This window comes from Pyrgilauda ruficollis, unplaced genomic scaffold, assembly GCF_017590135.1.
Source record: "Pyrgilauda ruficollis isolate IOZ18807 unplaced genomic scaffold, ASM1759013v1 scaffold34, whole genome shotgun sequence".
Classification (NCBI taxonomy): Eukaryota; Metazoa; Chordata; class Aves; order Passeriformes; family Passeridae; genus Pyrgilauda; species Pyrgilauda ruficollis.
This window is the reverse complement of record NW_024524822.1, coordinates 584,929-597,019: the sequence shown is the minus strand read 5'-3', so window position 1 is coordinate 597,019 and position 12,091 is coordinate 584,929. Positions and strand designations below refer to the sequence as shown.

The 12,091-nt window shown below is 47.6% G+C and overlaps 1 protein-coding gene across 11 annotated transcripts in view; it reads left to right on the top strand.

The window, feature by feature from the left end:
• Positions 1 to 12,091, top strand: part of EXD3 (exonuclease 3'-5' domain containing 3) — a 248,383-nt gene that overhangs the window by 76,219 nt on the left and 160,073 nt on the right. For 10 of the 11 annotated variants that reach the window (XR_005955746.1, XR_005955745.1, XM_041474913.1 and 7 more), the window contains 2 exons: positions 1,325 to 1,492; positions 2,711 to 2,878. Coding sequence is in view for 9 of the 11 variants with exons in the window: in XM_041474913.1 (XP_041330847.1) it covers positions 1,325 to 1,492; positions 2,711 to 2,878 (336 nt within the window). In the remaining 2 variants the exon portion in view is untranslated. Of the gene's footprint in view, positions 1 to 1,324; positions 1,493 to 2,696; positions 2,879 to 12,091 lie in introns of those variants that run through there. The other variant, XM_041474918.1, reaches the window with a different exon arrangement.

Here is a 12,091-nt window from a genome sequence, read left to right as displayed (position 1 = left end):
ATCTCCGTTAGTCATCAGCTTTTTCATACTGCCTTTATAGCCTGCTGAGAAAGAAACAGTTTCTGTCATAAACCATAGGTTCTGTGGTTTTTCCAGACATGAAAGTCACTCTGGAAAACAACTGTCTTCCAGTAAAAACTGTCGATGAATAAAAAAAGAAAAAATTCATTGGCAAATTTTCTGTAGATTTTATTTTGTTTTCCATGTTGCTCTTCAAATTTTATATTGTTTCCACTGGAAGTTCCGAATGGGGCCATGAATCCAGTAAATTACAAGTGCTGGCTGCAGCAGGAATGAGCATCTTTTGGATTTGGCTTTTTAGCCAGAAAAGAAAGAGAGCAGCTGCTCTCAGTGATTTCTTGTCTCTGTCTCTGCTCTCGCCCTGCTCCACACTGATGATGTACCATGCAGTGAGAGGTCCTGTGTGGGTGCTGAGGATGCCACCTCCTCACCCTGCCAACCCTCCCAGCTCCCTGGAAACTACTTCTAATGTAAACATTATAGAGATACTGCTCAGTACTGCTAATTTATCACTTCTGCCAGATGGGGAGTAAGTAGCCTATTAACATTCACAAAGTGAGGGTCCAATTCCTTCACATTTCTGAACACATCACCCTGGCATTCCTAAGATTTATAGCGTGGAGCTTTCCCATGTTGTGAGCCCCTTTGTGGGGCCTTTAGGCTCAAGGAGATGTGCAGGGGCAGGAGGTGCTCAGGGAGCTTTTGGGGGAAGGAGTACAGATCTGGAGGATGACAATCTGACAGAATTTGAGCTCAGATATTTCATTCATTTCGATCTGAGTGTAAAATCCAAACTAATTTGAGACTCACAGATATTCCAATTATGGGCACTGGTGTGGCTGAAGTGGGCATAAGGTCAAATGTGCAGGTTTGTGGTGCAGCCATGAGGAGGGGTTCTTGTACTACACCTTGCAGGTATCTTAGAAGATCAGGAGATTTTTGAGCCCACTTCTCTACCTTCAATATTGCCATTTTCCCAATAACACCCCTCTCTCCAGCTCACTTCTCCCCCTCCCCCAAATCCCAAGCCCCTTTGTCTGCCCCACAGAACAACTTCTCTGTCTTTATGGGATAATTAGTGTGGACAATTGCTGCTTTTCCCATTGGGTTTGAGGTGCAGTGAGCCATGAAGGAATCTGTAATGACATGAAAAGTCACTGGAGGCGCGGATGGTGGCTGAATAGCAACAGTTACCTCTCTGAATAGATTAAATTTTAAAAAAATAAAGCTTTGTGTTCAGCTGGGGGAAGGGAGGATTCACTAATCTTTTTGTACATGACAATGTGGTTTTGTATCTCGGCAGCTCAAGGAAGAAATCAGGCGGGGCTTTGCCAGACTGGAGGACCCTTTGGCAGGACTCCTGGCCATGCTGGAGAGCAGCAGTGATTGGAAGGGGAAAGGGCATTCCCTGGGGTATTGCATCACCACGGAGCTGCAGCTTTGGATAAAAGCACATCCTGCTGTCCCACAGGTTAGAAAAAGAGAAAGCAAGAGAGCTGGGAGAGATGAGAGAGCAATTGATTGTAACGTTCCTCAGGTATCTCTAGTTTCACTTTTTTCCAAAGTCCAGTATCTTCTCTGTAGCCTTATACAGTGTGTGACAAGGTGTGAAACACAGTGAGATGTTATCTGTGGCATGCTGACCTGAAAATGAAATCGTATTGGGAGCTGTGCTGCCAGAGCTGTTTCCCTTCCAGAGTTGGGATTTCATCTCTCCAGATCAAACCACTTTGATCCAGCATTGCTCTTGCAGCCTTTCCAGGCTGGAGGCTCTCCCACTGGAACCCACATCCCTGCTGTCAGGAGAAACCCAGTTGTAGAAATCTGCTCTGTGTGTTCTTCCAGCTCTGCAAATAGAAGTCAGTTACTGTAGGATTGCTTAATTCCTGCCATATGGTGGGAATGCAGAAAATGGGAACAGCCTGCCTTTTCAGCAGCTGAATGATTAGTTCTGTAAAGTTGGGTCATCAGATTATATGTCCTAATGTTTACCATTCCTTCTGCCTTCAGATATTCTGACCTACTGAGATTGTCTCTTTTCTGTGCTCTTTTGGCTCTGAACTGCAGGATACCTTTATATTTGTGTTGCTTCCTTTCCCATTTTTCCAAATGGCTCGGTTACATGTTAAGCTCTGCCATTACATGATTGGCAAAGTGCAACTGGCACTGAAATTCCTGTATCATGAGTGAATGATCATGTGAGAGCACAAGGATTTAAATACCTGTGTCTGTGCATCTTTTGATGGTGCTTTTGCTTTCCCTACCCTTCATGCACCCAGCAGCAAGCCTGGGAATGAAAATGGAATTCTTATGCCTGATAGGTGAGATCTCCCTAGAGGGGAGTCACTGGATTCAAAGATTTTCTGCTGGGAGCTAGAGGGGAGAATTTCTGAAGAGCTCTGTTAGCACAGAGGGCATTTTTCCAGTTTCAGATTTTACTTTTGCACAAGGCGCTATCCCTTCTCCAGAATTACCCCACAAACATTTCATGTTCTTAAAGTGGGTGCTGTGGAAAAAATGTGTATCATGTTGTTGTGATTTCTGCCTGCAGACTTCGTGGGGAAATCAGAGAATCCCTTCCAGAGGAATTCGCCTACTCTGTTTAAACAAGCTGTATTTTCAACCACCCTTGAATCACAGCCATCTTTACCAAACCTGTGTTTGATTGTTTTTTGGTTGTTTTTTGAAGTCTGGCACCAAGCTGAAGAAGCTGCAGGCCCGTGTGCTCGGAATGCTCTCCCAGTGCCCAGCTAATCTGCTTGACCCCCTGATTAGCATTTACCAGCTCCACACAGCAGACCGGAACTATTTGCTTGAACATGTCAGTCATCTTTATCTCCAGGGCAATTACAAAGAGGTGGGTCATGTCTTTCAAATAAATTTACCTTGCCAGCTCTCTGTAAATGTCTGTGTCCTTCTTTTTTTTGGATGCATTTCAATGTGAATTCCATTTCACCCCAGCAGCTGCACGCTGTGAATGCTGCAGCTTAGCGTGCTCTTCCCGTGTACAGAAGCAGCCTGGGCTCACCCTCGGCTTTTCTGCTGACTGAAGACAGAATGCCAGGGAATCCTCCTCCACTCCTTTGCTGACCTTTGAAAGTAATAGGTTAATAGGCTTTAATTTGGAGAATTTAAGGAATGGTTGTATTCTTTTTTGTTTTCCTTGTCCTTAGCAAGAAAAGAAGGGATTTTAGTCCTTGGTCATAGACCTGCTGTGCTGTCTTCACCCCACCCGCAACCAGAGGGCTTGGAAAACCTCACTGGTCCCATGTGATTGCCCCAGCCTCAGGTCTCAGTTGGAGGGGTTTTGAAGCCTCTTTACCACTGAGGCTCATATTCCAAATGTGTAACACCTCCTGTGTCTGTGTCTGGGTGGTTGACACAGGCAGGAGTTCACCAGACCCAGGATCTGGTGTGCTTTACCCAGTTTTGCAGCACTGCAGCATCTCCAGCATGGTTTCCCCATCCCTGGAATGGTTCCAGGCCAGCTTGGTCAGGGCTTGGAGCAACCTGGGGTAGAGGGAGGTGTGCCTGCCCGTGGCAGGAGGTGGAACTGAATGGTCTTGAAGGTCCCTCCCAACTATCCTGTGGTCTTTCTTTTTTAGAGGCCAAAAGGGTTTGTTTTTCTCCCAGAAACATGGTTCATTTGGATGGTATACCACTATTTGACCTTGTTTAGCAAAAGTAAAACTCAAATAACATTCTTAAAATACTGTTCTTCAGTACAGCTGAATTCCCAGGAATCCCATTCTTTTTGATTTCTTTCAATAATAAAACAAAGATATTTTGTATTTGGTTTGAAGTTCCCAGGTAGTTGCTTGACACTTAGTCTTGTGCTCAAAAAGTTTTTGAATGTGAATATTTGACAATTACAACATGAAGAAGTATCTTATTAGATTATATTCAAGTGGGATTTTTAGGTTCATGGCTCCAAAGATATTTGTTGTTTTCATTAGACATATAGTTCTTTCTAGATCCAGCTTTGGAAAGCTCTAGATTTTGTTGGTGGAATTGTTCTATTTTTTCTTTCATAGCAGAGATCATTTACTGCTCATTCCCAGTGTGAAGAATAGGAAACCTCAACAGCTCCTTACTCTCAGCCATAGCTTTCTTCTAGCTTTCTTTTGTTGCCAGAAGGATGAATAGAATTCTCTTCAAAAATAACAGGAAGTCTTCTAGTGCCCTTGGGGACTGAACATACCTAAGTCAGGCTAACTCCAAACAACCTGGAGCTGGGGCTCTGAGCATTACAGTGGCTGTGGGTGTCCATCTGTCCTTCTCTTCCCCATCTCTCAGCTGGGGCAGTGAAGCAGACTCACATGTAGGATTGTTGTCTCTTCAGTCTCTCACCTGAAAGGACAGAAATCCATACAAATCCTGACTGTCATTATTTATTTTCTCGCTGTATTTGCAATAAACCACCAGGCATTTTACAGTTCAGTACTTAAAAGGGCTTATAAAAAAGAGGGAGATGACAGATAGTGATAGGATAAGGGCAACTATTTTAAGTTAAAAGAGGACAAATTTAGGTGGGACATCAGGAAGAAATCCCTCCCTGTGAGGGTGGTGAGGCCTGGCACAGGGTGCCCAGAGAAGCTGTGGCTTCCTCTGGATCCCTGGAAGTCTCCAAGGCCAGGCTGGACAGGGCTGGGAGCACCCCGGGGTAGTGGGGGTGTCCCTGCCCAGGGCAGGGGTGGAACTGCTCAGGCTTTCATGTCCCGTTCAGTCCAAACCAGTCTGAGATTCTGTGATTTATTCTAGAGCAGGTTATTCCCTTTGTCTGTCCCATGAATGTCCTCTGCCCTGAGAGTTAAGGCTCCTTTTCCTCGTGGAGGTTTTGGAGAACGTTCCCTTTGGGAAACGAGATCCCAGAGCTCCCTGGGGATGGCCGTGGCAGCTGTTTGTTGCTGGAGCACCTCTGGCCCTCCCTTACGCCTGGATTTGGAGGAGCTGGTCGGAGGCTGAGCCCGGGGCTTGGGGCAGTGCTAGCACGGGGCACAGGAGAGGGACCAGGGCCAGGTTCTGGTTCTGGTTCTGGTTTAGCAGCACGGGCTGTGCTGAGGAGGCGCCGGCAGGGGAGCGGCACCGGCAGGGCAGCGGCGCCAGCGGATGGCACTGTGCTCCCGGGATGCAGGAAACAGGCACACACTGGGAGCTGGGAAGAAGCAGGGGTGTGGAACAGGGTTTTGAGGTGTCCAGGCTGTCCAGTGTTTCTTTTGTGACGGGAGTGTGCAGCTGCTGGAGCAGCAGTGAGAGCTCTGAGCAGGGCAAGGGGCTCCCAGCTCTGCTCACTGTGGCCCCCATGGCATGGGGAGGTGGGAGGGTTCAGCACTCCTGCTCAGGGACTTCCAGTGAAGCACAGCAGCCTTGTCCCCTTCCCAGAGCCCCTCCTTATTCAGCCGTGGCTCCATGCCACCCTCGACCTGGGCTGTGCCAGAGGTGCCAGAGCCCGGCTGCGCTGCCAGGTGGATGCGGCCTGGGAAGGGCGATGGGAGCCAGGGGCCACGGTGTGGGGAAGAGGGCTGGGGAACAGGGGAACACCATGTGGGAAGAGTCCTGGGTGTGGGAGGATGTGCCATGGCAATGCCCTGGGTGAGTGCTGTGTGGGAATAGCAGTGGGTGGCAGTGGATTTGGTGTGAGAGGAGCACTGGGAGTATTTGGTGAGGGGAGGGTGCTGGTGGATTTGGTGTGTGTGGGAAGGGTGGTGAGTGTTTCTGGTGTGGGAAGGGCACTTGAGTGTCAGTGGAAGTGGTGCAAGGACTCTGGATTGATTTGGTGTGGGAAGGAGACTTTGTGTTTTGATGTGGGAAGGGTGCTGGATGTTTTGATCTGATCTCCCTCACTGATCTGGCATGGGAAGGACACCCCGTTCTGGTGTGGAAGGACACTGGGTTGGTGTGGAAGGACACTGGGTTGGTGTGGAAGGACACTGGGTTGGTGTGGAAGGACACTGGGTTGGTGTGGAAGGACACTGGGTTGGTGTGGAAGGACACTGGGTTGGTGTGGAAGGACACTGGGTTGGTGTGGAAGGACACTGGGTTGGTGTGGAAGGACACTGGGTTGGTGTGGAAGGACACTGGGTTGGTGTGGAAGGACACTGGGTTGGTGTGGAAGGACACTGGGTTGGTGTGGAAGGACACTGGGTTGGTGTGGAAGGACACTGGGTTGGTGTGGAAGGACACTGGGTTGGTGTGGAAGGACACTGGGTTGGTGTGGAAGGACACTGGGTTGGTGTGGAAGGACACTGGGTTGGTGTGGAAGGACACTGGGTTGGTGTGGAAGGACACTGGGTTGGTGTGGAAGGACACTGGGTTGGTGTGGAAGGACACTGGGTTGGTGTGGAAGGACACTGGGTTGGTGTGGAAGGACACTGGGTTGGTGTGGAAGGACACTGGGTTGGTGTGGAAGGACACTGGGTTGGTGTGGAAGGACACTGGGTTGGTGTGGAAGGACACTGGGTTGGTGTGGAAGGACACTGGGTTGGTGTGGAAGGACACTGGGTTGGTGTGGAAGGACACTGGGTTGGTGTGGAAGGACACTGGGTTGGTGTGGAAGGACACTGGGTTGGTGTGGAAGGACACTGGGTTGGTGTGGAAGGACACTGGGTTGGTGTGGAAGGACACTGGGTTGGTGTGGAAGGACACTGGGTTGGTGTGGAAGGACACTGGGTTGGTGTGGAAGGACACTGGGTTGGTGTGGAAGGACACCCCGTTGTGGCGTGGAAGAGCGCTGGGTGCCGGCAGGACAATGCTGGGATTCAGCAGACCGGGGGTAATGCAGCGCGAGCGGGGCTGCGAGAGGCCCTGAATAGGCCAGGCTGTGCTGGAGAAGAATGAGGGGTAGGCAGAAGGCAAGCTAGTGTTTCATGGTCATCTTATGTTACACTTCAGCCTTTCAAAGAGTGTCTGGGGCTGCTTGAATGAACCTCTCTTGCACTGCGAATGCGGGAGCCCGGAGACAAAGGGGACTCTTGTCACTCGCAGGCCCCTTTGGGGAATAAAAGCCATTGTCACATGAACAGGGGCAGTCTGGCAGGCTGTGCATGCTTCAGTGCCCCATGATATCGCTAAGTCTCAGCAGAAATCACATTCAGGGCCCTGTCAGCTTTGATTAGCGGGGTCTCATGACTTAATGTGCTGCGATATTTCATGTCTAAGGGTGGCGGCTGTCTTTCTGGGGGATGAATGCCCTCTATTGTCCACTGAGTTATTTTATTTACATTTTTTAAACAGCTTATAAAGGTAAAAAGATAGCTGTGCTTAAAGAAAAAAATCAAATTCCTTTGCTTCTGGATCAGCAGTGAGTGCTGCTCGGGTCAGATACAGTGAAACTTGTTTTCACAGTCAGCATCAAAGTTCTCGTCTTGTTTAACAGCTTTATAGTAAATTCTGAACAGGTGGCACTGGAGCTGGGTTTAGGAAGGAAACAATAAATAATCTTTTTAGCCTCTGACAAGCAGAAATATTCCTGGGCCTGAGAGACCTCCCACTCCAGCCTCTGTGTCAGTGATTCGCAGTTTCTCTCCCCTTCATCACTCTGGTTCTTAAAAAAGAATACTGGATGAAGCCAGTAGCATTTTATTTTTAACAGGATTTTAGTTGCTATCTGTTCAGATTTCTCTGTTTTCAAAAGCAGAGTATATTTTTTCATCTAATGTTTTATCCATCAATTTCTAGAAATAATGAAGGCTTGTATGTTAAATTTGGTTCATGTTTGCTCTTTCAATTAAGATAATGTGGGTTATCTGGTAGAGTTCAGTTAAAATTTGACATAAAATATGTTGGAATACCCAGAGAAAAAGTTGTGTAGACAGAGAATTGCAGGTTTTGGTCAGCAATACATAATACAAAGGGTGATTGACCAGAGTTAAACTTAAAGGAGCACAAATACTCAGAAGTGTAAAATGCCCATCATGACCTTCAGTTTCAGTGCAGGGATTTTGTGAACAAAGTCAGGGGTGTTGGTATTTGTAGCCCTACTTCATCCCTGGTGCCGGACTACACGCAGTGTATCTCTGCAGATCTGTCAGTAGAGATCAGTGTTAGCATCTATTGAGCACATTAATGGATAATCAGATTTTTTTATTTCCTTACTCTGGCTCTTTCTGAGCTGTTCTCAGGCCAGGGAAAATGTCTCTGATATTGTTTCTTATCTCCATTCACCACCTTAATTATACAAAGGCATGTTCAGCTCTTACTATATTTTAAAGTGTGTTCATTTGTATTTCCTTTTTTCTTTTAAATTAAGAATCATATTGGCTAAGAAGCCCAAGGAAAATTGGACAGCAGTTGTTTCTCCCATAAAGGTGATGATGTTTCAGTATCCACCCCTTTTTCCTCTGAACATACCCTGCTGCTGTAGTGGCTTGCCCCTGGAGCAGAGGGAGGCAGCCCATGGGCCACTGCTGCCCTTCCCAGCCTCCAGAGCCACCTCTGCCCTGGGCTGTGCCTGGGGAGTGCTGGGGAAGGAGCTTCAGCGTTGCTGGGAGTCATAAATGAGATGGCAGATTTCTGCTCCTACTGCCAGAATTTCTGGGCTCTGGGACAGCCCTGGGGAAGTGCTGCAGATGCAGCTGTGCAGAGTCTGGGTCTGGTGAGGTGGGCAATGCTCAGAGAATGAGCCGAGCAGTTAAACCCCACCTAAAACTGCTGAGTTGACACAAATCAGAGAGGTTGGGCTTCAGTTCCTTCTTCCCCTCACCTGTGCATATTCCAACCTGGACTTGTACTTCTCTCCCTCTACCTCAAATTCTTTGGCTGGGAACAACCTGTCACTGCTCCGTGTTGATGGTCTCACTCTTCCCTGTCCCTTGTGTGTGGACCTGAGGAATGTCATGTTCCCCTGGTCTCTGCAGAGCTTCCCACAGCCAGCTGTGTATGAAGTGCCCTTTGAGCAGGAAGCAATCAACCATCGAACCTGATGTCATCCACTTGCAGTGATGCACTCTGAGAGCTCAGCAAAGCGGATTAGCCTCAAGTTTGAAATGAGTGATTCCAAAACACAAAACAGATGTGCCCAATGATTAATACCTGGTGTGCTTTTTACTCAATTATTTCTGCCATTATCCAAGCTTTGATCACTGTGATTTTCTTGGAGTTGACATTGGTTCCTCCTCTACAAAGTTTATTTTATTATTGTTTAACTTTTCAAAGTGTTGTTTATTCTTTGGGTTTTCAGAAATTCCCTCGCCGTGTGTTCAGAAATAGTGCACTCAGCCAGGCACAGCCATCTCTGTGTTTGTGCTGTCCCAGCTCGCTTGCAGCAGAGCCAAGAGCAGGAGTCATCAGCAGCCACTGGTGTCTGTCCTGCCTCAGCACTCCAAGCAGTTCTCCTGTGCAAGGCAATTCCTCTGCTGTGAACCCCACCGTGGGAAAACTGCAGAAATTGTCAGTGCAGACACCACCCAAGTGCACATGCCCTTGCAGATAAGATCTTGTGTGGCTTCCTGCACCTCGTACTGTACGTGGAAAGAATAGTCATTTTTCGATGAGACAGCCAACTGCATTCAAAACAAGCCGAGAGGAGCAGGTATTGGTGCAGGGTGTCTGTGCTCCAGAGCACTCCCCACTTTCCCATGCTCGTGGGTTGCGTTCGTGTGACTGCAGGAGTGTTCTGGTGCTCGTGGCTGGGCCTGAACATGTCAGGTTTGGGAAACTTCCCTCATCCTTTGGTCAGTGCACCTGGGTTAGATGGAATTCAGTGTAATGTTGCTCAGCTTTTAATTCTGCCCCAGACTCAACCAGCCCTCTGCTGTATTTTAGAGATTTATCCTTGGGATACAAAACTACTACCAAATGTCCAGATAGGATTTTTGCATTCACTGTCATTAAGTCAAACAATGGCCCAAAGCTCCCCAAGAATGAGGAGACTCAGGAGCTTGGAGGGGAATTGCATCAGGCAACGGCCATCAGCTTTTCTCCTGCACTAAGCAGTGCATGCAGTGCATTCATCACATCCTGCTCCCGGGCACACCTGGGGGTTCAAGGCAAGAGAGGGAGTAGCCTCCTGCCAGTTTGTTGTCATCTCTGGGGGTTTAGTATGTGTTGAACACTGTTATGTGCTACAATAATGATAATTATTGCTGTTATTAGATTATGCTAGACTCTCTCCGCAGATGAAACATATTTTTGTGCAAAGGCTCCTTGTACTACCCGCCATGACAATAATACTCTCTTGGGGTTTGAGGGAGTGAGTAGACCCTGATAGGTGTCAATATCTCAGCATTCCCCAGAGCTTGCACATGTTTCTGCATCCTGCCTCGGGTTTTGGCTCTTACTGACCAGCTGGTGAAGCCGTGGGGTACCTGCTGTTCAGGATGTGGGCAGCCCTGCTGATCCAGCCCGAGGATCTGCAGCTGGATGAACGGGATTGTCAGATTCCAGCTTCCCTGCCTCGCCTTGCAGCCCAGCACTGCAGATGGGCAAGGCTGGCACTGGGTGGGGAGGGGGTTTCTCACCCGTTCAGTTACAGCCTGCTCGGCCTCATTAAAGTGTTTGTTTTCCGAGTCAACATGAGCCTCCGAATGAGGTGTTGCTTTGCTGGAGATCTTATCGGCTGTAAACAGACTGTTAAAAATAGGGTCGTTTTACACAAAACTTGTTTGTGGAATGAAACAATTCAAAACACGATAATAACAAAACAAAATCTTAAAATAGCTCGGAGTTGAGACCACAGACAAAGCTGCCAAGCACTTTCATCTTTATTACAGTTAGTCATATCTCTTCTCTTACTATTCCCATTGTAAACAGGCTGATGTTATCTGTGCTGGCCTCCCGCTCAGCCCAGCCCCTGGAGCTGCACCCTGATCCAGCCTGGTGCCTGTTTCTGGGGCCCAGCTCATGCTTCTCCTTCCATGTGTACCTTCAGGCATGGACCAGGCAGCTGCCCTGCTCCCAGAGTGTTCCCTGCTGCCAGGAGGCTCTGCCAGCAGCACCATCGCTCTGCCTGCTCCGTTACCTGCTTCAGCTGGAGGATGTTAAATTGCTGTTTAAAAACAGCTTATTGGCCAGGCTGCCCAGAGCAATGGAGTCATCATCCCTGGAGATGTTCAAAACAACGTGTGCATGTGGCACCCAGGGATATGGTTTGGCAGTGAACGTTGTGGTGGTGCTGGGTTGATGGTTGGATTTGGTGATCTTAGAGGTCTTCTCCAGCTGTGAGGACTCCATGAATCTCTGTGTGATTGGAGCTCCTCTGTCCTCCAGGCCTGCTGTGGGGGAGCTGTGTCTGCCAAGCCTGGGCAGGGAAGGGAGGGCTCCCCACACTCTGGACAAATGAACATCTGTTGTTCTACACCCTTGGGGACAGGGTGGAATATCCAACCAGAGAAAGAGGAAAACCCAACCTGACACCACACATGTTCATCTGATTAAGTCACCTGTACAGTTAGTAGAGCTGGAGATAAACCTCTGCCATGTAGATAACAGTGCTGCAATTAGGTTAATCTGAACATTAAAAAGCCATTAGGGAGCTGTTGGATGTTGCAGTTAAAACTAAGTCTACAATAGGAGGTACTAATGAGATCAAATGATGAAACAAGGCCTGGAGAGTTGCAAATTTTTTTTTTTTTTTTTTTTTTTTTTTTTTTTTTTTTTTTTTTTTTTTTTTTTTTTTTTTGCGCTTTTTTTTCCTTTTCAAATAGGATTTTTTTCTTTTGATTCAGCAGTCTTGAGGAGCTGGGAGGAAAGCAAAACCAGCTGCCAAAGCTTTGGAGACCCAAACCCCTTTTTTACATCCACAAGAGAAATAGCAATCTTCAACCTAAGAACATTTTGAACTTAAACTGATAATGTGAGAGGAAAGAAGCAGCTCTTTGCCTGTGACTTGTGGAATAGTTACAAAGTCTGGAGTTGGAGATGTTTGGTTGAGGTTTAGCTGGGCTAAGCAATGCTCCTGTGTATTTCTGTTTAGTCTCTGCATTAATGATGATTCCTCTTTTTGTCACTTAAAGTTCTTCTCTTGATTTCTCTTTTGAAGATAAAGCCTGGACTTCCAATGAAGCAATGTTAAAGAAAAAATAAACCGCCCAAACTTCCCCAAAACCAAATCCAAAACAAAACAAACAGAAAA